At 42.4% G+C, this 24,392-nt stretch overlaps 1 protein-coding gene across 6 annotated transcripts in view; it reads left to right on the forward strand.

Annotated features, from left to right (window-relative positions):
* Wt1 (WT1 transcription factor) overlaps positions 1-24,148 on the forward strand; it is a 50,644-nt gene extending 26,496 nt beyond the window's left edge. For 2 of the 6 annotated variants that reach the window (XM_070032653.1, XM_070032655.1), the window contains 5 exons: positions 13,707-13,803; positions 16,891-17,041; positions 19,188-19,277; positions 19,904-19,996; positions 22,112-24,148. In XM_070032653.1, coding sequence (XP_069888754.1) covers positions 13,707-13,803; positions 16,891-17,041; positions 19,188-19,277; positions 19,904-19,996; positions 22,112-22,233 — 553 coding nt within the window. In that variant the 3' untranslated portion in view covers positions 22,234-24,148. The remainder of the gene's footprint in view (positions 1-13,706; positions 13,804-16,890; positions 17,042-19,187; positions 19,278-19,903; positions 19,997-22,111) is intronic. The other 4 variants (XM_070032654.1, XM_070032656.1, XM_070032657.1 and 1 more) reach the window with 2 other exon arrangements.
* The last annotated feature ends 244 nt before the right edge of the window (positions 24,149-24,392 follow it).

A 24,392-nucleotide genomic window follows, 5' to 3' on the forward strand; every position in this document is an offset into this window, starting at 1 on the left:
GTGGTAAAGTGTTTGCCTGGCATGCATGAAGCCCTGGGTTTGATTCCTCGTTACCACATAAAAAGAAAAAGCCAGAAGTGGTGTTGTAGCTCAAGTGGTAGAGTGCTGTCCTTAGGCAAAAAGAAGCTCAAGGACAATGCCTAAGTCCCAAGTTCAAGGTCCAGGACTGGCAAGAAGAAGAAGAGGAGGAGGAGGAGGAGGAGGAGGAGGAGGAGGAGGAGGAGGAGGAGGAGGAGGAGGAGGAGGAGGGGGAGGAGGAGGAGGGGGAGGAGGAGGAGGAGGGGGAGGAGGAGGAGGGAGGAGGAGGGGGAGGAGGAGGAGGGAGGAGGAGGGGGAGGAGGAGGGAGGAGGAGGAGGAGAAGAAGAAGAGGAGGAGGGAGGAGGAGGAGGAGGAGGAGGAGGAGGAGGAGGAGAAGGAGGAGGAGGAGGAGGAAGAATAGGAGGAATCTCCATAACTACAGGTGTAGCTTACTGGTAGAGTGCTAAACTAGCCTGCATGGGATCCTGGGTTAAATCCCCAGCATTGGGGGAAGAGAGATCTTTGGAGGACAGCAATTAGAGACACAATATAAAACCAGCTTCTTTAAGGTCGTTCTGTTGTAGAGGGGAGAAAGGAAGTGAGATTCTGCTGGGGAGAGATCTGGAAATTTAAAAAAAAAACAATTATTTTGCTTTTTATATTTAGAATAGTTCCATGTTTGGTTGCTGATTCAGATCATCACAAACAGGAAGATGGTGGGAGGGGAGAATTATTGGAATAATGCAAGATGAAAGGGAAAAGTCTCTTTAGGCAAGTGGAGAGTTGGCTTTAGCAGGGATAGTTTACCTAGTAATAATAATGGTTTGTAAACTTTGTTTATAAGAGCTCTTTTTCTTGCCATCTGTACTATAACAACCATCTCTGGTTTGTGTCTTAGCTCTGTCAGTAGCTTTTTTTTTTCCTGCCAGAAGGTTTTTTTAAAAAATAGTTCAAATTATGTTCAGTTTCATAGTTTCAAGTTCTTGACTTTATGTCATGGCTTAACATTTTCCCATCCTGGATTTTTCTTTTTAAACTTATTTGCTTACTTCTGATATGTAAAAAACAAAAAACAAAACAAAAATTAACCAGGCACTGGTGGCTCATGCCTTTAATCTTAACTACCCAGGAGGCTGAGATCTAGAGGATCTTGGTTTGAAATCAGCCTGGGCAATTAAGTCTGTGAGACTAGACTCAAATCCACTAGCAAAAAGCTAGACTGGAGGCATAGCTAAGATGGTAGAGCATTAACCAAACAAGAAGATCAAGTTCAAATCCTGGTATTGGCACAGATGCTCCTACAGCTCATTTGTGCTATTCAAGGTCCCTTGGGAGGGTGAGGCCTTCAGAAGTAATGGTTCTACTTAGATCCTTCCATCTGTCCAGGTGAGTCTTCAAAGCCCTGTGCTGATCCTGGAGTTTTAGGGGAACAGGTTGGGTGAAAGCCTCTAAGAACATGACTGTGAAGATCCTGTCCCATCTTTCTGGGATGAGATGCAGGGTTTATCTGTCACATGGGTTTGGGCAGAGTCAGCAGCAATCTCTGGTCATAGAGCCAAGCCTTGAGAATATAGAACCTAGTGAGTTAAATTATAATTGGAATTCTGACAAAGTAGCAATGTTTTCTACTGTCTGCTGATGTGATCTGTGGGTCTGTTCTTTGGAGCACTAGGAGCAGTAAACATCAGTATTTTGTTTTTTGTTTTAAAACTTTGCTCCTTCCAAACTCTTGTAGGAAACAATGAAAGAATGTCTCTTAGTTCTACTTTGAGTGTGAAATAAGAGGATAAAGGTCAGCTGGGTGAGGTTTGTGTACCGTTGCAAGTGGTGAGGAAAGCTTGATGGTTCATACGGGTTGATTTATACAAGGGAGTTGTCAGCTATTAACCACTCTGTCTGTGTCCCTTATTAAACTGTGGCTGAAGACTGGGCTGCATGGCAGAAAGAGATGGATAAACTGTGACTGTTAAGAAACTTTTCTTCTCTCTCTTTCCCTTCTCCTTCTGCTCCCTTCATTGCCCTCCTTCCTCCTTCCTTCTCCCTCCCATCCATCCATCTCTCCATCCTTCTTGATAGTGCTGGTGTTTGAACTCAGAGTCTCATAATTGCTAGGCAGGTGTTCTACCATGTGAGCCACTTTTTCTGCTTTCATTGGTTTTTGGATGGAGCCTGAGACTAGCCTCAGACTTTGATTCTTCTACGGATACCTTTCATGTAGGTGAGATTACTGGTGTGAATCACCATGTCTGGTTTATGTGTCCAGACAGGGTCTCTTTAGATAACTTTTTGCCTAGGCTAGCCTCTAACCTCCATTCTTCCCATCCCCACCCCACATGTAGCTTAGATTAAAGGCTTATACCTCCATACCTGGCCTGACTGTAAAGAAAAAAAAAACTTTTTTGGTCAGTTGTGGGGCTTAGTCACTATCTCTCAGCTCTTCAGCTCAAGGTGAGCACTCTACCGCTTTAGCCACAGCACCACTTCCGGTTTTCTAGTGGTTTATTGGAGATAAGAGTCTCACGGACTTTCCTTGCCCTGGCTGGCTTTGAATTGTGATTCTCAGATCTCAGCCCCCAGAGTAGCTAGGATTACAGGCGTGAGCCACTGGCGCCCAGCTGTAAAGAAATTTTTGAAATAAGGAATACAACCAAAGTTTTGGTTAGTAGTATGGTTGGAGTAAAGGGGCATTCTCCAAATAATTTGAAGGGATCAGAACTTATGCAGTTACAATGTTCTAATGTATCTTTGAAAAATAAATCTAATAGGATTTAATGTAATAGATTATAGACTTCTGATTACTATTAGAATAGGCATCACTATGCAGGGCCTTTTTTATAATTGGTGGTAAAATCCCAGTCAGAATGGATGTAGGTCTAAGGAAGAGTGTAGGTTATGGTTTTTTGTTTTTGTTTTTTTTTTGGTTTTTGTTGGTTATGGGGCTTGAACTGGGCCTGAATGCTGTCCCTGAACTCTTCAGCTCAAGGCCAGTGCTCTACTACTTGAACCACAGCACCACTTCCAGTTTTCTGGTAGTTATTGGAGTTAATGGTCTCATGGACTTTCCTGCCTCAGCTGGCTTTGAACCATGATCCTCAGATCTCAGCCTCCTGAGTAGCTAGGATTACAGGCATGAGCCATAGGTGCCCGGCCTTGGTATTGTTTTTTTTTTTTTTTTGGCGGCTGTGAGGCTTGAACTCTGGGCCTAGGCGCTGTCCCTTAGCTCTTAAGCTCAAGGCGAGCACTCTACCACTTGAGCTACGGCGCCACTTCAGGTTTTTTAGTGGTGTATTGGAGATAGGAGTCTCACGGTCTCTCCTGCCTGGGCTGGCTTCTAACCGTGATCCTCAGATCTCAGCCTCCTGAGTAGCTAGGATTACAGGCGTGAGCCACCGGCGCCTGGCTGGTATTGTATTTTTTAAACCCTTGTCTAGATTTAGGGACTGAGGCAGTATGGTTAGAATACTAGCTCATTGTCTTTGTCTTTGTTCTCTGGACTGGATACCTTTTCAGACAGCTCCTTCTGCTGTGGCAAAAACAGCTCTGGCTTGGAGAATGCCTCCCTATTGGTTCTTTTCCAGGAAAAGACCCAGGGAGGATATTTACTTGGCCCCGGTTGGGTAGTGTGGCTGGAGAATGTAGTGGTCTGCTTGGGAAGAATGCTTATCAAAAAGCACAATAGCAGGCTGAGATCTGAGGATCACTATTTGAAGCCAGCTCAGGCAGGAAAGTTTGAGACTCTTTGCTTAATTTAACCATCAAGAAGCTAAAAGTGGAGCTGTGGCTCAAGTGGGAAAGCCGTAGCCTTGGGCAAAAAAAATCTCAGGGACTGTGCCCACGGCTCACTGAGGTCAAGCTCAGGACTGGTGCACGCGCGCACACACACACGCGCACACACACACACACACACACACACACACACACATACACACACACACACACAAAACATAGTAGCTAGAAGTATCTATTGTGTGGGTGTTTTTTAGAATGAAAAGTAGTTAAAGTATATTGTTTCTGTTAAAAACAATAGCAACAAAATTCCCAGTTTTCTTCTAAGATCTAAACTGAAATGAAATACCAGGGAAGAGAAGAAAGCAAATTGTTCAGGTAAAAAAACACAATAGCGCATTCTTTCCTGTAGATATTTTCAAAGGAAATTTTATGCCTTTGAATTGTCAGATAACACACTGTGTGTGTGTGTGTGTGTGTGTGTGTGTGTGTGTGTGTGTTTAAAGTTAATCAACTTTAACTCATTTATTTTGCTTTTAGGTTTTTACTCTCTGTTTTGGCTTATTAGCAAAAGAAACTTTACCTTTTATTTTGCCCAGAGCAGAGAAATCACTTTTTTTTTAAAACATCAATTTGTTGTAGTCCTACTATAAAAGTTGCATCAAACTCACAAAGGAAAGAGCATGGCTGGATGGTATTTAATGAAAATATTGCCCTTCATTCATTACAACTGGGAAGAGTCAAAGTATGTCAAAGCCTAGAAGTGCCTGTACCAGGTTGCTGCCAGCTCTGAGTTAGAGCATTCTTGCGTCTCTTCATTTCTCTTGTAAGACCTTAGACGTGGATGTCGAGATGAGTTGTGAAATTACCCTTCCTTCAGCCTAGTTACTTCCACCCAAGGATCTCTAGTTCACCTTTGTGCATGATGAGCAGTCCTGAAAAATTTGTGGTTTCATTAGATTTTATTGGTTATCCCTTTGATACTGCCACAGCCCCCCTCTCCCCCATTTTGCTTTTTGTCTCTGTGGATTTGTTGGAGATAGATCAATTGTTTGTTCGACAATCCTATGACCTGGGTTTGGAGATTGCTTCCTTTTACAGTGTCCTAACTGTGAGCCTCTATCCCTGTATTTCCTATCATCAGATAGTTACATCTAGCGGGTTGGTTATATGTAGATTCTTTTTGTTTCGTTTTAGGTAAGAATAATTGATGAGCAATACCAAGTTTAGCTTTATTTCTTGTGTTTCAACTTTTATGTGGTTTCTTCCTTCTTTTTACTCAGAAACTGGTGCATTAGATAAGGAGCCTGATAGGCTGCAATGCTTATAGAAAAGTTGATTGTCAAACATCGAAAAGAACCAGGCACTGAAAGCATCTCCCATGTAAGAGTATCAAAGACAGAGAAGTGGGCCTGTGGTAAATTCTATGTCAGGGCATACAGAGCTTGAGGTTTTCCCATTACTTTTCTGCAGTTGGATGAACTGTGGAGAGGTAAGGATGGGTGAGGGACCCACCTGGCAATAACTAGAGGTGGGAGAGAGAAATCACAGGCTCAAGTTTCTCCTTTTGAATATTCATATTAAATGCTAATTGCCTTAAAAAGCCCTGTCCCTTTTCTTTTACATTCTTTCTTTTTTCTTCTTCAAAGAATTTTTTTAAACTTCTCCTGTTGATAAGGGATTTCAGGGCAGCTCTGGTTTGCATCATCTGTAAAACCTCAATTCCTTTTTATTAATCTTCTTGTGCCTGTGGAATATCAAAATTAATCATTTCTAAAGAAGCTACTCTTCAAGCTTTGTTTTTTTTACCTAACCCAATCCTCAAAGTACATGTTTTACACAGAAAGAAAACTCATAATTTGTGTTCTTCAAGGGACAGTTTTTATTTCCTGCAAAGTCTTAAGGACATGTGTAGATGCATTGTAAAACTGTCTAGGAAAGCCAACTTTCTCAGGATACGTTTTTACATATGCTGAAGTTGCTTAGAAAAAGCCAGTCCAGGCTGCTGCTAGAAATGAAGTCATGAGGTACCTGCTCTGCTGCTGATGGCTGTGTCTGCTTTTTCTATTTCTCCAGTTAAGGAGAAGACTTGGTTTTTGTAAAATTGGGCACAATGTGGACTTCTGTGTCACACAGAAGCAGGTCGTTCCCATCAGTTATCCTTGTATTTTCTTAAACAAAAATAAACACTGCTCCTCACAACAGCAGCAGAAAGGGATGATTTTGAATTTGCTCTTCTGCTCATTCCTCCCCTACACTGATACCTAAGTTCATTCATGCTCTGGAGAGAAGATCTGGGAGTCATTCAGTTGTCATGATGATAGAATTGAACCCTTAGAATGGGGTTATCCAATCACTGCTGCCCAGCTCATTCTGAAGGATGAAGGGGAGTGCTGAAACTTCTGTCTGACTTTGGGCAAGTAACTCAGCCTCTGCCCACTGTACTTTTGCTGTAAAGTGGGATGATACTGTATAATCAGCATTCTTTACCTGGTACCTACCATGTACCAAGCATTTGCCAAAACTCCCTTGACCTACTTGTCAACCACCCAGCAGCTGGTAAGGTTGCTGTTTTTATTTTGCACAAAGTGGAAGCCAGGGAGGCTAAATCATTTGTCTGACATGTTCACCTTAAACAACTCCTCCAGTTGTAAGCAATTTAGTGATCTCAATCATAGGAAATATAAAGTAAATAGTTTTTATGGTTCTTGGTCATCCATTGCACATAGTCATAGGCCTCTTGAATATTTTGTTAGGATGAAGCTACTGGATGGTATTTGACTTGTGTTCCTCTGATAGCTCACCTCTCTGATTTTCAAACAAATCTGTAACAGCAAATCTGTTAATACCACTTTACAAATGATGGCCCCGCGATGTAGAGGGATTGGAGGACTCTCAGAGGAATGGAATGGTGGCAATGGGTCTGGAATCCAGATCTTCAGAGTCACAGTCTATGTGTTCTCAGACTAATCCAGAGATACAATACCCAAACTCATTTGGTTTTCTCAAATCCATTTTCAAGACATTGGGCAGATCTAGCTCCCTTGGGATGACAAGCTAAATAACAACCCCAGAGTTACCCAGATTAGAATTCTGGAACCCTGTGAGTATTTCATTATGCGACAAAAGATATTCTGCAGACATGATTCAGTTAAAGATCTTGATATGGGATTTATGGGTGAATTATATGGGTGGACTGAATTACCTAAATGGAACAACAAATAACCTTGTAAGAAGGAGGCTTGACTACAGAAGAGCTGTTGGAGCCAGCAAGAGATGGGAGTGATGGGAAGAAGGGACCTTGGAATGCAAGCATGTTCTAGACATTACAAAGGCAAGGAAGCTGTGTGCTGGTGGCTCACAGCTATAAATCCTAGCTACTCAGGAGGCTGAGATCCCAGGATCCTTGTTTGAAGCCAGCCTGGGTAGAAAAGTCTCCCCTGAGATTCTTATCTCCAATAAACTGTGGTGATGTGGCTCAAGTGGTAGAGTGCTAGTCTTGAATATAAGAGGCTCAAGGACAGTGCCCAGGCTGTGAGTTCAAGCCCCAGGACTAGCAAAAAAAAAAGACAAGGAAAGAAATTTATCTTTCAGAGTCATTGCAAGAGGGCTGCTCTGCCTATATCTTGCCTTCAGAATCTGGTGAGGCTCATTTTGCTGCTAAGATCTCCAAAATTACAAGAGAGTGAATTTGTGTAATTAACAGCAGCAGTCATGGGAGACAAATAACTTTGTTGTGACAGGAAATAGGGTTTTCTCTCTGTAAACTCAATACCTTGTGTAAGTAGTCTAGTGAAACAAGAGGCAAACCACTTATCCCTGAAGATAAAAGCTTCTAGATTTTTCTCTTACTGCACTGGTCGCTTCTGTTGTGTAAGGATAACATTTTTCTAAGCTTTCAGGATTTAGAAGATTCTAATTCCTAGTTTTCAAAGAATCATGTACATCTTCACCTCAATTTTGTTGCCTAGTGGTAAGATACAGCAGAATCAAGATGGAGTATTCCAGTTTATTTTATAACCTTCAACACTAGGCTTTGAAAGCATGTGTTTTTAAATTTCAGTCATTTGCAAGAGTTTACAATTAAGAAGATCTTAGAGAAACCTAGATTTCTAACTTTTCTTCATGTGACAACACTAGGTTAGTATTGACAGTTATTGATGGATAGGGCTGAATCATGGCTGTCTCTGTTGAGCATAGGGGCAGGGTGACTATCTTGGTCAATTCAGAGACATCTGATTTCTTCTGGGCTTTTCTGCGTTTGTTTCTCTAATTTATTTGAACACCATTGGAATATTTGCACTTGTGATTTTTTTAAACTAAAAAAATCAAATCTATATTCTTTCATAAAATAATTGCCCCCTTGGGCAAAAACTTGGAACTTAATGGAGATAAACATAGGTGAAGAAGAGATGAGACAGGTACTAAGGGTTGGAGGTGTGGCTTACTTAATAGAGTGGTAGCCAGTCAGTGAAAGCAAGTATGGAGTTAGAGTCCTGGTCTTGGACACTGAATGGAGTCGGGGGTGGGGTGGTGGGGGGTGGGGGTGGTGTAAATGTCTTGGTTTTCAAACGAGAATAAGCCCAAATGATTCTGGAAACTACAGAGCAATGTGATGAGCATGGACTGGAAAAGTTATCCAGCCAGATTTTTGGGTATATGCAGGGATGAAACTAGATCAGTGAGGGCCAAAGTTGGGTAGGAGATAGATATAGACTTAATTTTTGTGATTGAATTCTGAGTTTGAGAATAGAAGGTAAATCATATTGCAAATCTGTATTATAAAATAAGCTGGTTGTTTTTGATTTTCTGTGGATATGATAGGGAATTAGTGGGCTAAATGCTTAAACAAATGATTTGCACCTAGTTGAGCAACAAAACCAAAGGCATTGTCTGAAACATCTTCGGGAACCCAGTAAATGGTTTTTCCTCCTCTGGTATGATGGGAAAAACAATCACACTACCTGAGCTACCTTGGCATAACATAACCTCACCTGCCTGTACCAGGCCCACCAACTTTCTTTCCATCTGTGCCTGACCTGTTTCATTTCACTGTAAATCTTTTTGACTTCCCTGGTAATCTTGGCCCAGGAGATATCAAATCTCATCTTCCTGTTGTTCAGTTCAATTAAGTATCTTATTGTTTTTAACTAGGCAACAAGACACACAAAGATTAACAATGCATAAACTTTTTATCCTAAGAAAGTCCAGATTTACCTAGGCTTATCCTCTCCATGAATGATAACATCCTCACTTTCTGAGTTACTGTGGTTTTCTTTTAATTTTTCATGCTGCACCTGTCTGGGTCTCTGTGATTCTTTTATCTGGAACGTGCATCTTGACCCCACAAATGTCTCACTAGGTTGGTGATTCCTTGCCATTCCTTGGAAGTCCTGTGGCTCATACCTCTACTTCATTCCTGCTTGGTTTATTCACAGCATAGTTCCCAGATACTGTTACCAGATCTGTCTTAGAAAAGCATGGCTTTATTTGACTGTCTTAAGTTAGTGGCTGTCCCAACAAGAGTCATCACCTTCCTGAGCCTTCAGGATTAGCTTTTTTAAAAACAAATAATTTTATTTATTTTTTGTATTTATGTGATACCAAAGAATTGAACCCAGGGCCTCATGCATGCTAAGCAAGCACTCTACCACTAAACCACATTCCTTACCCAGGATTAACTCTTGATGATGGTTGCCTCAGTGGACTGTACTTGGTCCAAGTGACTGAATTTCCTCACGAAGAGAGACTTTCTAGAATCCTATCACTTCATCCACTACCATGAAAACATCTTTTATGTGTGTTGTACATATACTAGGCCCCATCAACAGCATGGAAGATTGTTTCCTCTTATGAAAACTCAGAAAAGGTGCTTTGTAAGCAGAGATGAGATGAGATAGAGATGGAAAACCAATGTATTGTAAGTAATAATCCAGAGTGGAAAAAGATTTCAGCATTTGGGGATGACCTGTGAAGAATTAGAATGAAATATGAAGAATAGCCCTCAATTTTACTTTGGAACCATCGTGACTTCACAATCAGGATTATAGGTATCTACCTTAGATGATGCCAGGGATAGGGATGAAGGTGGGGAATTGGAGGTTTGATTCGGCTGAGGAAGATCACCATGACCTGAGTGCAATGAAGTTACTTGCTCTTAGATGTGTTAATGACTACCATGTTTGACTGGCATATTGGTTTCGAAAGATCTGAAGTGTAATCCCTTCACTGAGGCATGAGGTCACCAGTTTTAAGCATTTATATTACTGTCATGATTTGGTTTTTTTTTTTTTTTGGTGCCACTCTTTGGGCTTGAACTCAGGGCCTGGATACTATACCTGAGCTTTTTTGCTCAAGGCAGATACTTTACAACTTGACTCACAGCTATACTTCTAGTCTTTTAGTGGTTATTGGAGATGAGTACCCTGGGGACTTTCCTGCTTGGATTATTCAAACCGTTATTCTCAGACCTTGGCCTCCTAAGTATCTAGGATTAGAGCTGGCACCCAGCTCTGTCCTGATTTTTTAAGGGGTGCTATTCTGGGTCTTGAGCTCAAGGCCTGGGCACTGTCCCTGAACTCTGTTTGCTCAGGTTAATGCTCTAACACTTGAGCCACAGCTCTACTTCTGGTGTTTGGTAGTTAATTGAAGATTAGAATCTCACAAACTTTTCTACCCTGGCTGGCTTCCAACTACAATCTTCAGATCTCAGCTTCCTAAGTAGCTAGAATTATAGGCGTGAGCACCAGTACCTTGCTGTGTCTTGATTCTTAAAGCTTGTATAGAAGCACACTTTTGCAGCATTGAGATCTATCCTGAGTTGTCTCTTTAAGAAGGACTTAACAAAATGAAGAGGACCCAGAAGAGGATAATTGGGATAGTAAAAGAATGAAGACTCTGATTCACATTGTCATAGTTGAGAGAAAACAGCTCGGTAGCCTAGCATGTTATCTTCAAATATCTGAAGGGTTGTAATGTGGAAGAAGAGTTAGTCTCAGTCCATATTGAAAACACTAATGAGCTATGTGCCTACTTTAGTCATTGAAGTAAAAGATGGAGAGGGTTAAAGAATGTATATGCTCAAGGCCAAAGTTACCACCATGCAGAGAAGATGTACAGAGACAGCTTTAATGTAGTGATAATCACTCAATAGTTAGCCTAGAAGGCAAATATAAAGAGGTAGAACTCAGCTTGGTTTGGAATAGCCTTTCCTATAATCAAAACTTCCCAGATAGAATAAGCTGCCTTAGAAACTATTTACCAATCATTTCATACAACTGTTAGCACCAAGTGGAAGAGATTCTTGATTTGAATGGTGGTAGAACACATGACTTTCCTAAGGCCCTTTCTACCTCTGTTAGTATATAGTTCTAAGATCACCACCTTGTATTTCTTTGCTTGTTTAGAAAGAGTTGTTGCTAATTAAATGCCTATGGGTTTGTGTGGTACCCTGGGAAGACCCCATTGGGAAGCTGACTAATCACCAGGTGGACTTGACTTGTCATTTGTCTTTTGGAAATACAAGATCCAATAGGCAGGAACCAGGTGTTTTTCTTATTCACAGAAAGAGGAATCGGGAAGCATGGCTGGCAGTGACAGTCCTATTGATGGTTGCTTCTTTCATTGGATGGCTTGCATTTGGATGCCAGGATTAATGTTCTGAGTTACGCAACATGTGATGTCACTGGACAAGTTATCTTGAGGAAAACACATTACCCAAAGACAAATTCCTGTTCGTCCTATTTCATGGCAAAACTTGGAAATAATTCTGATCGCCACTAATGTCACAACCCTTAACCCTAGAGACCCTGTGTGTCACATGCAGAAACCACAGCACTTCTTACAACAGCTTCTCCTCATAGCCTTTGAGGCCATGTCCTGACCGTTCCATTTGGGCCCTGCCTCCTTTCTGCTTCTGCACATGCCATGGACAGCCTCCTCCCTCCCCCCCCATCTGTGAATATGCTGGTCAGGAGGAGAGCAGAGCCTTGCTTTCTCCACGAGCACATTCTAAAGATGGGTGAGAAAGGCAGGTGCTGTCTAGGTTTGGCATTTTTTTCCCAATTGCAGCATGTTTGACCCTACTTTTAGTTCTTTGTGCCATCCCTTCTTTTTGCCCAAGATAATGAGAAAAATCAACTGAAGTGGGAATGAAAGACAAGGTACTGCCAGTTGAGAGAACAGAATTGCTACTTGCCCCCCCAATTATGCAATGTAGGCGGACAGTTCTTTCTAACATGCATGGATAACATGTGAAACCCCACAGCTGTGGTGACCCCCAGGCCGTGTGGACATGGCAGTTGTCCTGGCAGATGCTCAATCTTTCCTTCTAGGAATTTTCTCCCCTGGGTAAGTGAGTCCAGGCAGCCCCCAGCCACCAGAGAGCTTTGCCAGGTCATCTACCTACTGCCCCACAATTCTGGAACTGCTACAGTAATAGAGGCAGAGAATACAGGTTCTTAATCCCAATAGCCAGTAAATTTTCCCTGGAGGCTTAAAAAAAAGTTCATGCATACTGTTTTAAGATACTTTATTGATCTGAATACCATACCGTCTGCCCCTTTAGAATGAACAGTGAGCATTCTAGGCTTTCCTACATCCCTAGATTTGTATGATTATTCCTGCAATTTTAGGGCATTTCAACTTTCCACATCTCTCCAACTCCCTCAGCTCTGGAGGAGGTTGGAATGGCAATCAATCACAACTTGACTTTCTACTGATTTGCTCCTTTAAAGACATTTCCTATAAATAGAATCATCCATCAAGTAGTCTTTCTGGATTAATTTCTTCTACTTAGCATAATGTTTTCAAGGTTGGTACCTGTCAGGGCACAAATAAAAACTTTGTTCCTTTTTATTGCCAAATAATATTCCATTGTATGAATATATTTTATTTTGTTCATGCCTTCCCCAGTTGATTCACATTTGGGTTGATTCTCGTATGGGGCTTTTATTACTAAACAATTATACTATTGGTGAACAATGGATATATATTTTTATGTAGACATCTGTTTTTATTCCCCTTGGGTATAGATCCAGAACTTCTGGGTCATGTGGTAACTTTAGATCTTTTTTTTTTTTTTTTGAAAGACAGCCAGATACTTTCCGAAGCAGCTGCACCATTTTACAGAGATGTTTTACAAAGCAATTTCATCCCCATCCCCATGGTGGTTCTTAGTGTAATTCTAATGTGTTGCCAGCATGGCTCATTGTCCTGGCTCTGTTTCATCTGGGAATAGACTCACTGCAGAATAGATACCAGAAAGGATTGTACCTGAAGGAAAGAGTATTTGTGCAGCAGATCAACCACTTTTTCCAAATTATTCTTTCAACACTCTACATTCCCCCGGTCTTACTAGTTGGTCCCAAGTTCACCTGAGCACTGACTAGGGGACCAGTGAGTCTTATGCTGGAGGATGATGACCTGGCATAGTTTGGCTACAAAGAGTTAAGTTGATTGGGAAAGCTGATCTGCAGGTTAAGTGGAACAAGGCTGCAACTTTGTCCCCCCCCCCCCAAGACGTGACATCTCTTCTTGTAAGTTTCATCACTTTCTTGGTGCTATCTGGTAACATGTGAGTCATGAGGTGCCGACAACAATCCAACACATTTCATACTCAGCTCCAGGCATTCTGCTCATTCCTGAGATATCCGTGGCTGTCAGCCCACCATTCAAATGGTAAACAACTCGCTGTGGATGAAATCTGCCACTGGGGCTTTTCTCAGCATGTCTGAGTGAGACCCAGATCCACACAAGGAGCCTGCCAGAATCGAAGGGTGAGGGAAGGCCTCGTGGTGAGGACAGGAGAGTTGGACAGACTAGCCTCCTGGAGGGAAGCAAAGACCCACTATTCTCATGCTGTGGACTTTCAAAAGAGTTACGTTTTCTTGACAGTTAGCATTTCTCAAATGTGGGTCCAGGAGCTAACCTGAACGTCAGCTTCCCTTTTCTGTGTTTGCAGCCATGGCACAGGGTACGAGAGTGAGAGCCACACCACACCTATCCTCTGTGGGGCTCAGTACAGAATACATACCCATGGCGTGTTCCGAGGCATTCAGGTGAGTACTGGAGGACCAGACTGGAAGCTTCCTTCACTGCCTCTTTCCCTGCTCAAGTGTCCTGCGGTTCCTGGGCAAATTTTTGTACCCACTGGGGCTGGTCAGGTACCTCCTCGTTGCTAAGAAATGCCATCTCCTGCCTGACTGGGACCAAGATGCTTCCCCATTCTCACCTCCTTTGCTGCTTAAATCCTTCTCCAGGGTGGGCTGTTGTACAATGGAGACCCATTTCTAAGATCTGGGCTGCACTGTAAACGGCTCAGAGGTCATCCGTCAGTGGTCTTGCCAAATGTTGATAAGAGCAATCACTGCAGTACACCTATGGCTGGACATTTCCCATGTGTTGCTTTATACGTGGACTCACAGAAATGGACTTTATCTGAGTTTTAAGTTTACATAAAAATCTTACAGAAAGAACAGCGAGTTCCCTTTTGCCCTCACAGTTTCCCCCATTAGTAACATTTTGTATTGGGTATAAGACATTTTATAATTAATGATCCAATGCGGATACATTACTGGTAACTACAGACCGTGGTTTATATGAGGGTTCACTCTTTGCGTTTTATAGTTATAAATGTCTAATGCCATGTATCTCAGTATGGTATCATCTGAAACAGGTTTATCACCTCAAAAACACTCAATACTCCACCCGTTCATTACAATCCTTTCTGTTCCTTCTTCTCCTGATAACCACAGACCTTTTCTCAGGATGTCATGTAGTTGGAAACATATTTATGTAGCTTCATTTCTAGATTGGCTTTTTCCATTCAGCCCTGTGCATTGCAGATTCCTATATGTTTACACATGGCCCTCATTTAATCCTTAGTACACACTTTGAGGTGGGTACTGTTGTCACTTCCATTTTACATATGAGAAAACAGAAGCCTATGATTGATTTGTCCCAAGTCACTATAGCTAGTCATGGAACCAAGACTGATCTAAAATACATGTTGTGTCTGAGTCTAGAACCCCTGTTTTTTTTTTCTGTTGTGAGGCTTGAACTCTGGGCCTGGGTGCTGTCCCTTAGCTCTTCAGCTCAAGGCTAGCACTCTACCACTTGAGCCACAGCACCACTTCTGACTTTCTCTGTTTATGTGGTGCTGAGGAATGGAACCCAGGGCCTCATGCATGCAAGTCAAGCACTCTACCACTGAGCCAACTTTGCAGCCCATAGAACCCCTGTTTTTTATGATTACATAGTGCTGCTTCTTAGGGAGACAGAGACTGTGAGCAGCTTGGAGGGAGAAGTCTTCAGGGAGAGTAAAGAAAATAAAATAGAAAAGGTGGTAATTTCAGAGAACTCAGTACAAATGGTGGAAGACCACTTCCAAAGAGCCTCTTTGAGGCCATCCATGATTACCAGTGATTCATTTGTTGGCTCAGTGGCTGCAGTATGCGTAACAGCTGTGCTACCATCATCGTTATAGAATGGCCTAGAAATAAGTTGTTTGTGGGCCATGCTCCAATGTGGGCAAGTAGCTCTGAACTGTCCTGATTAGTTTCCAGAAGTGTCATGAAAGTGTATTCCCTCAGGTTGAAATAATAGCACAGGTGTCAGAAACACAGAGATCTGATGAAGATCCACAAAGGTGTCAGTAGTCTCCCCCACAGATACTGCCAGCATCCATCATTTCACCAGGACTCTGACTGACATCCAGAACTCATTTTTTAAATGTCCTATCCCCACATGCCCTGCATTTTGAATAATGAAAGGAATTGCGAAATGATGTCCTTGCCTTCCTGCCCACCAGACCCCATTTGTCACATCCTCTGTCATTGCCTGTAATAAACTCTGACTTAGTGTTTCACTATCTTCTGATTTCTTCTCAAGTTCACCAATCAAACTGCTGGCCTGCCATTTTATTTGTCCTGGGACACTGACCCATTGACACAATGTTGTATGTCATTTACTATAGCACTTTTTGCAAAAATGGAAGTGCAAGGCAATGTGACATAGCAGAGAGAACATGAGCATGAATAGAGTGGAAAACATACGAGGCAGGGATTGGTTAAGCTCAGAAGTGTTCTAGTCTTGATGCAAACATAGAGGAGCCCTTGACATGCCCATCTGTGACTGGACAGGGAAGCTCTGTGGCCCTTTAGGGTACTTCCCTTCCCAAATGTGCATGACTCTCTGAACCTAAGGATGTGAAGGACAGCTTTTCTCTCCTACTAGTTAAAAAAGTTATCAATCTAGGCCCTGGAAAGGACACAGAAGGATGTGAGGGCAATCTGGCTGCGATATCTGTCACCCCATTGATCGCCAGGGTTGATTCAGCTGATCTGGCTGGCTAGGCGGGTGTCCCCTTCCTCCCTCACCGCTCCATGTGTGTCCCTCCCGAAGCTGCGCGCTCGGTGGAAGAGGACGGCCATCTCCGATAGAGGAGGACTGGTCTTGGGTCAAGGGTATACGAGTAGCTGCGCTCCCCTGCTAGAACCTCCAAACGAGCTCTTAAGGAAAGGACACAAAAGTACTCAGAAGGCAGAGTCCAGTGTTCTCTGGGGTTTTAAAAGGGTTTTCTGGCTACACATGGTGGTGCTGGTGGGTTCAGCTTCCCTTCACAGACAAGGGACATCCAATTCAGGGGCACCTTTGTCATCGTTTGTTTACCTATGGAAGTCTGGATCAGTTTAAGGCTTGTTGAATAGCTCACTCCCCCCCCCCCCCATAAGACTTTCCCTACTCATTTGCAGATTAAACACAAGGTCACAGGATCAGGTCTCCAGTTGGGAAAGAGTAGATCTAATCTGGGACTCTAGACCCTAGACCTTACTGTCTTGAGCGCAGATGCAGAGACATTGGATGGATTGGGAGTTCTTTCAGGCACCAACATCAATGTCAGGGACCTCAAACAAGCTGCACTTCAATTCTCAGTCTGTTAAATCAGTAATGATGACATTAGAATTCTGTATCACAGCATGTCTTGATCTGTTATCCATTAGTGATGTCTGTCACAGGCATCTGGGGGTGTGGATGGAAGTGGTTTTAGATCTCCTTCCTGTAGTGGTATTACAAGGGCACTTTCCCTTGGGACTGAATTGTATGTTCACCGTGGCTAAAAATCTCTGTGCCTCTTACACTCTCAGGATGTGCGGCGGGTGCCTGGAGTAGCCCCAACTCTTGTCCGGTCAGCATCTGAAACCAGTGAGAAACGCCCCTTCATGTGTGCTTATCCGGGCTGCAATAAGAGATATTTTAAGCTGTCCCACCTACAGATGCACAGCCGGAAGCACACTGGTAAGTATGTCCAAGTTAGCTTTGAGCAAGAGGACAGCTTCATGCGGTGACTAATGTCATCATCATCATCATCATCATCATCATCATCATCATCATCAATAATAATTATTATTGCTGACTTGCATGCTGGGAAGCTGAAGGACTTGGCTCGATCATTGCACATGGAGGATGCAATTCTGGCAGAGACTTGAGTTTATACATAGTGGCCACAGACTGAGGCTAAAATGAGAACATTGGTGGCACATTCTAGTTACACTTATTTTCACAAGGTTGTAAGGAAAATGGTAGAATTATGCCTGGAAATGGGAATGGGAATGTGTGAAGGCAATATGGCTGTAGAAACTTTTCCTAAGAAAGAGACACTTACAGATCAGTGAGAGTTAGATGACTGATTAAAGGCTGAAAAGAAGGTAGCCAAGACCCTGAAATCACTGGAGGTTAAGAAAGTTCTCCTTGCAGGAGACAAAGCTACACAGGTTGGTATTTAACCTCACTATAGCCACCCCCTGAAGGACTGCAGTGTTTTCATTTGCATTTATAATAATAGGACAGAGTAGCATAACAACTGGGCTATCTGAATATATTATTTCAGTTAATTATCAAGTGGGGAGGAGGCGGTGGAAGCTGGACTCAAACGTCTGCCTTTTCACTCTTTCCCAAAGAGTGTCCAGTCCACTTGGGAGTTGGGATATAGACACACCTGGAAAGTGGGGAAAGAAAAAAGCAAAGTGTAAGCTTGTGTACTAAATGAGAGCCTGGAGTCGTACAGGACTTGAGAATGGACTTGGGAGTGAGCAGTTTGGGGCTATTGGCTTCAGAGAATGTTTCTGGGAGCAGGAAGGGTGTGGACTAACTATCAAAGCTAATGAGGTCAGGCAGAAGAAGGAAAGAATGACCAGAAGATCAACAGCAAGAGCGAGAAATAGGATTTAAGAGGGGTAGTGTCTCCTCTGGGCTATGGAGGTGAGGTAGAAGACACTGGGCTGGGTATAAATCCAAAGCTAAGAAAAGACTCTAGGATTTTTCCAGACCACAGACTGAGACCGTGGCTTATTATCTTAGTTGCTGTGGGATCAATCCTTTGATGAAGCAAGGACGGAAGGAAGGAAGGAAGGAAGGAAGGAAGGAAGGAATTTTGACTTTATCATGAGATTGTCAAGCAGGCATTGAAGAGGAAGTTCAGGTTCACTTTTTGATGGATAGGTATGTGGGTATAGGGATGGAGGACACTGAGTGTGTGCGAAGTACAAGATTGTTGAAGTCCTCTATAGCAGGAATACAGAAGAACCAGGGAGACATCAGAGATTGGAGGCAAAAGTCAGTAGGGCTGCCTGGAAAGACTTATAGACAACATCCCCCCCCCCCCCCGGCCAGGTGGCTTCCACTCCATCCCAGAAGGTTGTGACATAGAATTCTCCTAAGAGGAGAGAGGTCCTGCAGTGGCTTAGTGCACTCAGGACTCAGTTCACAATGTTTGGCTGAACTTTCTCTGTGGAGGGCAGGGGTGTGGCTATCCATTAGAGGAAGGGATTGAGCAATTCCACTGCTGGCCACTCCTGGATAAATTTAATTTATTGGTTTAATTGAAGCATCTCACAATCCTGGAGTCATTTATGCTTGACTCAAGAACATGAAGTCAATAGCATAGAACATGGAATCTTTGGGCCATAAAACTCAGAACACTTGTTCATGGGCCCTGCCTCAAGGCACATCCATTCTGGAATTCTGCCTTGGACTCCGTCTACGACTTAAAGGTTCTTTGGTTTTGATTTGTCTAAAGATTTACCACTCATGTTTAATTAGTTTTTTTTTAAACCTCTGTTAGGCATCAGCCCGAGCCTTGTACATGGGTGGCCTAATTTAATCTATTCATAAATTCTTTGACGTCGTCAAAGTGGAAGCCACTTCACAAGGTGTTGTAAGTGGCAGAGCTGGTTAGGGCCGGTTCTTACCCAGCCCAGCGTCCACGTGTATTGCACAGCTGGGTCTTTTCTTGCCCAGAAAGTGCACAGTGCTATCCTCAGAAGCTGCCTGCTGACTCCCAAGTCACTCAAAGCCTTTTGGAATCCCTTCAACCCCAATAGTTGCCATTCCTGAGCTTGCATTTCTAGGATTGTACTCAAATAGAATATGTGTCTTCCTCAAGGTGAGAAACCCTACCAGTGTGACTTCAAGGACTGTGAGCGAAGGTTTTCTCGTTCAGATCAGCTCAAAAGACATCAAAGGAGACATACAGGTTTGTAGGTTCACTTCTCATTGCTGGCAGTCACATGCCCTTGGGTTAGGGCTGATTTTTTTTTTCAGTTCTCTTCCTTATTGAATGTGGATGAGAGAATATCATCTATATAGTCTTTTGAGTTTACTTTTCTCTCCTTACCTGGAGACTTTTCTTTTCTCATAAAAGAAAGGAAAAAGAAAAGGCAAGTTAGGAAACAATCCATATTTTTCCTGTAAACAAATGAGATTCCCACTGCAAGTGGCTGTTGATAATATCAGACATAAGTAAGGAACCAAGGGTAGTGGAGGACAGAATTGGCCTTGTAGAGTTTGATTCACTGTTGTTAGTCTCTGTTCCAGCTGAGACCTAGGCTCAGGTAAATAAAACAGAACAAAACAAAACCCTGGATATTTGTGGTTAAGAAATGGTTGTTTCCAAAGACAGATGCAAGTCCTCAAGGTCACTGTGCAGAGTCAGGGAGTTCCTGCTGGGCCTGGGGAATTGGGAACCTCTGAGAACCAGGTAGATACCGTCAGGTGTGGCTGGAAATGCTGAGGGTCCTCCAGCTACCACAGAGCCGATCTGGTGGGCCTCCCTGTGCCCACATTGTTAGGGCCGAGGCTAGACCTTCTCTGTCCGTTTAGGTGTGAAACCATTCCAGTGTAAAACTTGTCAACGAAAGTTCTCCCGGTCCGACCACCTGAAGACCCACACCAGGACTCATACAGGTAAAACAAGTGCGTAAACTTTTCTTCACATTTATTTTTCATTATTTTTTTAAGAACTACTATTGATTAAAGTTGTTTGTGATGAGAGAGATTAGAAGAAAATGGTGTGAACAGTTCTAAGGTGTAGACTCATTTGAGCGAAAGAACAGTGCATGATTATCTTCAAATATATGTAGTAAAGTTTTGCAAAGGAGGGTGGAGGGAGTACTAAGTGGGAGAGAGATGAGAAGGAAATGTCCAGAATGAAACTGCAAAGCTTGGTCCCTACTGCCCCCAGGTTGTCACCTCACATTTTTATCACTCGTGTGATATGATAATTAACCTTAACAACCCCCACCCCCCAACCAGCCCAGAAATTGTAGCAAGCCCAGCATTTATTTTCCTGAGGACCCATATTTTACAAACGTGTTTAGAGAATGAATTCCAAAAGTTAATGCTTAAGAACAGTCTTGGTATCTGCCAGATTAACACACACATACACACACAGGCATTATTTCCTTTGCACTATTATACACAGTGGAATAGGATTTTCACAGATCCATTGGCTGCTTATTCTCTACAAGGTTGGTGTCATTCATAATGAAAATAGCACCATCTTTGTTGGGTATTGACTGATCTTGGAAGCAGAGACACTGCTTAGGTTATTTCATTTTGTCTTTGACATTTTTTTAAAGTAGTGTAGGCATGCTTTATCCTCATTGTACAGATGTGGAGTCTGAGGCCAGTAGTGACCAAATGGCTTGTCTGAAAAGTCACAAAGGTAGTGAGTGGCACACTGTACACCTTTGGTTGATGTGTTGGGAAAAGCATGACTTCGCATAGCAGTGCAGGGAGAAAGAAAAAGGAGGAGAGAGTTACAGTCAGTGAAGTTGAGTGCCACTAAAGGATGGAGAAGAAAGAAGACCATTGAGATAAAGGGATGGTGAGAGTGGGGAGAGGGGCCAGATGAGGAAGAGAAGAGGGACAATGACCAGGAGGCGAAGAGAAACAAATGACATTATAAGCTCTCGGGCAGTCCCAGATCCTTGCCCATTTAAAGACAGAGTCAAGGCAACTGTGTTCAAGCATTGTCAGATGGGTGTCTTGCTCTCCTCCCTTAGCTAACAGGGTGATGGGAAAGTGTTGTGACCCGGGTCACTAGCAAACTGTTTGATGCTATATTTGACCAGCCTCCAGCCCGTCCCCAGGACACCACATCTTCCTGAACATTTCTCAGTGTGTGCCCTGACCAGTTGTCAGAGAAAGTTAAATGGGACCAGCACTGAGTGGCCTGGGAACATACCCTGATTTGGTTCCTGGGGTGTTTCTTCAGGATAGCCCAAGAGAAGCGTGGACTTTAGAATTAGACAAGCTTGGACTTGAGTCCTACCTTGGTCCTCACCAGACATCCAAACTCATCTGTAGAATGGAGATAGCCTTTATTTACTCTTTTGAGTAAGGAATACACGAAGCAACACATGCTGTGATATCCAGTACAGTATAAGATGGCATAAAATTAGGCTAGTTATTATCCCTAATGAGGGCTCTTTAAATGGAGGAGCCTGGAGTTTTTTTTTTTTAGCAGAACCATACCTCCACTAAAATTTTCCATGTAACAGATGATTTGCAGAGGTACACTTTATGGCATTATCATATACACTGGTATCTGTAACTTAATTTGAAAATATCTGCATGGAGCTAGTAAAGCTAGTCGCAGCTCTACTGCTGGACAGGGATTGATTAGGAATAGCCAGAATGCTGATCCAGAATTCCCCACTTAGATAGCATTGAGGTAACATCTATAATCCCCCAAACATTCTAACAGTAGATCGAAACACATAGTTTCTCCTTTAATTTTTTTCCACACAGCTCCATGAACTAGATTTATTCCTTCTCTCCCATTCCCCAAGTCTTCTGATTTAATGTTTTATAATTATTATAGGAGTCCTATTATTAGAACCCTTCCCACCCCTCCAAAGGTGCCACCCCAGGCTGCCCAGGCTATGATCCACTTGTTAGCTTAGGGGAAAGACCTATAGGAATCTGAGGCAAGAGCCTGTGATGATTTAACAGGGGCCTTTGCTAGTTAAACTTGGGCCCGGTCACTCCATTACAAATATCTCTGACTAGCAATTGTGTCAACAGGTGAGAAGCCCTTCAGCTGTCGGTGGCCCAGTTGTCAGAAAAAGTTTGCCCGGTCAGATGAATTAGTTCGTCATCACAACATGCACCAGAGAAACATGACCAAACTCCAGCTGGCACTTTGAAGGGCGCAACTTGGGGACAGTTTGGTGTCCCAGGCAGGACTGTGTGTGAACTACTTTCAAATCTGGTCTTTGAAGAAAGTGGCCCTTGACCTTCACCCAACTTCCAAGACAAGACACGACCGGTACCACTGGATTCTGCCAGGTTTGCCTAGAGGAGTTGGTCTCTGATCTGCCAACTTGTAATTGACTCACAGGCCTGGAAAAGTGGCTGACAAGTGTCTGGTTAGTTAACAGCCCATGGCCCTTGGGTTTGGATTCTCCATTGTAAGAAAAAAACAAAGAAAACATTGTTAATAAGGTCCCCTTAACTTCCTCTTCTTCCTTTATACTCATTTTTACTAGAAATGAAGTGATGGCGCAATTGCCATCACAGGATATTTATAGGTAGAAGATGTGCATGTGCGTCTGCTAACGTAAACTTTGTCATGGTTGCCATTTACTAACGGCTCTGGTAAGAAATAAATTAGAGAGGGAGGAATTGAGGGGACAAGTCTCATCTAACATTGAAGTGGGCTGCTAACCTGGAAGGCAGGGTGTGAGTTCCACCAAGTGACATTCAACACTCAAAAGTCATGCATTTCAAATCACTAAACAAAAAATTGGAACTAACCAGTACCTCTGTATAGAAATCAAGAAGAATCTTACTGTTTTGTTAATTCAATGTTAATATTAACATGATGCTCTTAAGAAACCGTGTTTGAAGAGCTGAGATTTTTGTGGGTTTGATTTTTTTTTACTTGTAATTAGGTGCATCTTTCTTTCTTTCCTTTCTTTCTTTCTTTCTTTCTTTTTTTTAATGGTCTGAGACCAGGACTTGAACTTGGTACCTGATGCTTTTGCTCAGTGGATAATAATGCTCTACCAACTGAGCCATGCCTCCAAACCCAAGGCACATTTTTTCAGAGATGTGTTTTTCTCCTTATACAGGAGATGTAGAATTTATTTGTATCACTTGGGTGTCTTCAAATACACAGACCACACTAGTTATGTGTCTTCAACTTGTAAAAAGTAAAGTGTCTTTAAAAGAAAATAGGGGCTGGTCCAGGATCTTCACTGATAAGACTGTCCTTAAGTAACTTAAGTAACTTTGGTTCTGTAAGTATATGTGGGAAAAAATAAGATCTATTATTGTGAAGGAAATCCATTGTTTAAAGATGATTGTGTGTGTGTATGTATGTGTATGTGTGCATTTTGTTTTTTTTTTTAAGGGAGGGAGTTTATTATTTACTGTTGCTTGAAATTGCTGTGTAAATATCTGTCTCTGAATATGATTTTTCTCTTTGACAACTAAAATTAGGGAATGTTTAAATATTAGATGCATCACTGTCTGGATGTTAATCTTACAGTGTATTGATAATAACACAACAAAAATGTAACCTGCATTTTTTCACTTTGCTCTCCATTAAAGTCTGTTGAAAAAAGGAAGTGGCAAGATTCTATTAGCTCTATTTCATTCAGGTTTGAAGGCCAGTTAAACCTATTTTATTTATTCGTTTGTTTCTATGTTTGAACTTAGGGCCTGGGTATGTTGTCCCTGGGCATTTCTGCTCAAGGCTAGTGCTCTACCACTTGATACACAGCTTCACTTTTGTTTTTTATTTTTGTTTTGTTTGTCTTGATTGGACATAAAGAGTCTCAAAGACTTTACTTCCCAGGTTGGCTTTGAATTAGGATCCTCAGAGTTCAGCTAGGATTACAGTTGTTATCCATCAGTATCCAGCTAAACCTCATTTAAACAGATAAAAAGATGCCTCTGATCCCAATAGCTACTTGTGAACCCATCCAGGTCCTGATCATAATTTAGTTTGCTGTGTTAGACCTCAGGTGGGAACTGTGTTCTAGAAGCAGAAGGGGCCACCTCCACCTTGCATAAGAGGTGATTATACGCAAATTGTGGTTGGATGGGAGTGTGGATGGTGTGGTGGGAATTGTGATCTATGGCTTATGTTAATTGGATCATCATTGTATCACTCCTAATTTGACACCAGCAAAAAGGAGAATAAAGAGGTGCTAATAATAACTGGTCTGTTTGGAAAGTACTGGTCCATTCCTAAGATCAGGAGGCCTATAAGCTGACCACCTAATACAACTGAATTTACAACTGTATTCTCCATAAATTATCTTAGCAGGTGGAAAACAGATTAGACTTCCCAGGACAG

The sequence above is a fragment of the Dipodomys merriami genome, unplaced genomic scaffold (genome assembly GCF_024711535.1).
Source record: "Dipodomys merriami isolate MVZ:Mamm:240054 unplaced genomic scaffold, mDipMer1.0.p SCAF_21, whole genome shotgun sequence".
In the NCBI taxonomy this organism is placed as follows: Eukaryota; Metazoa; Chordata; class Mammalia; order Rodentia; family Heteromyidae; genus Dipodomys; species Dipodomys merriami.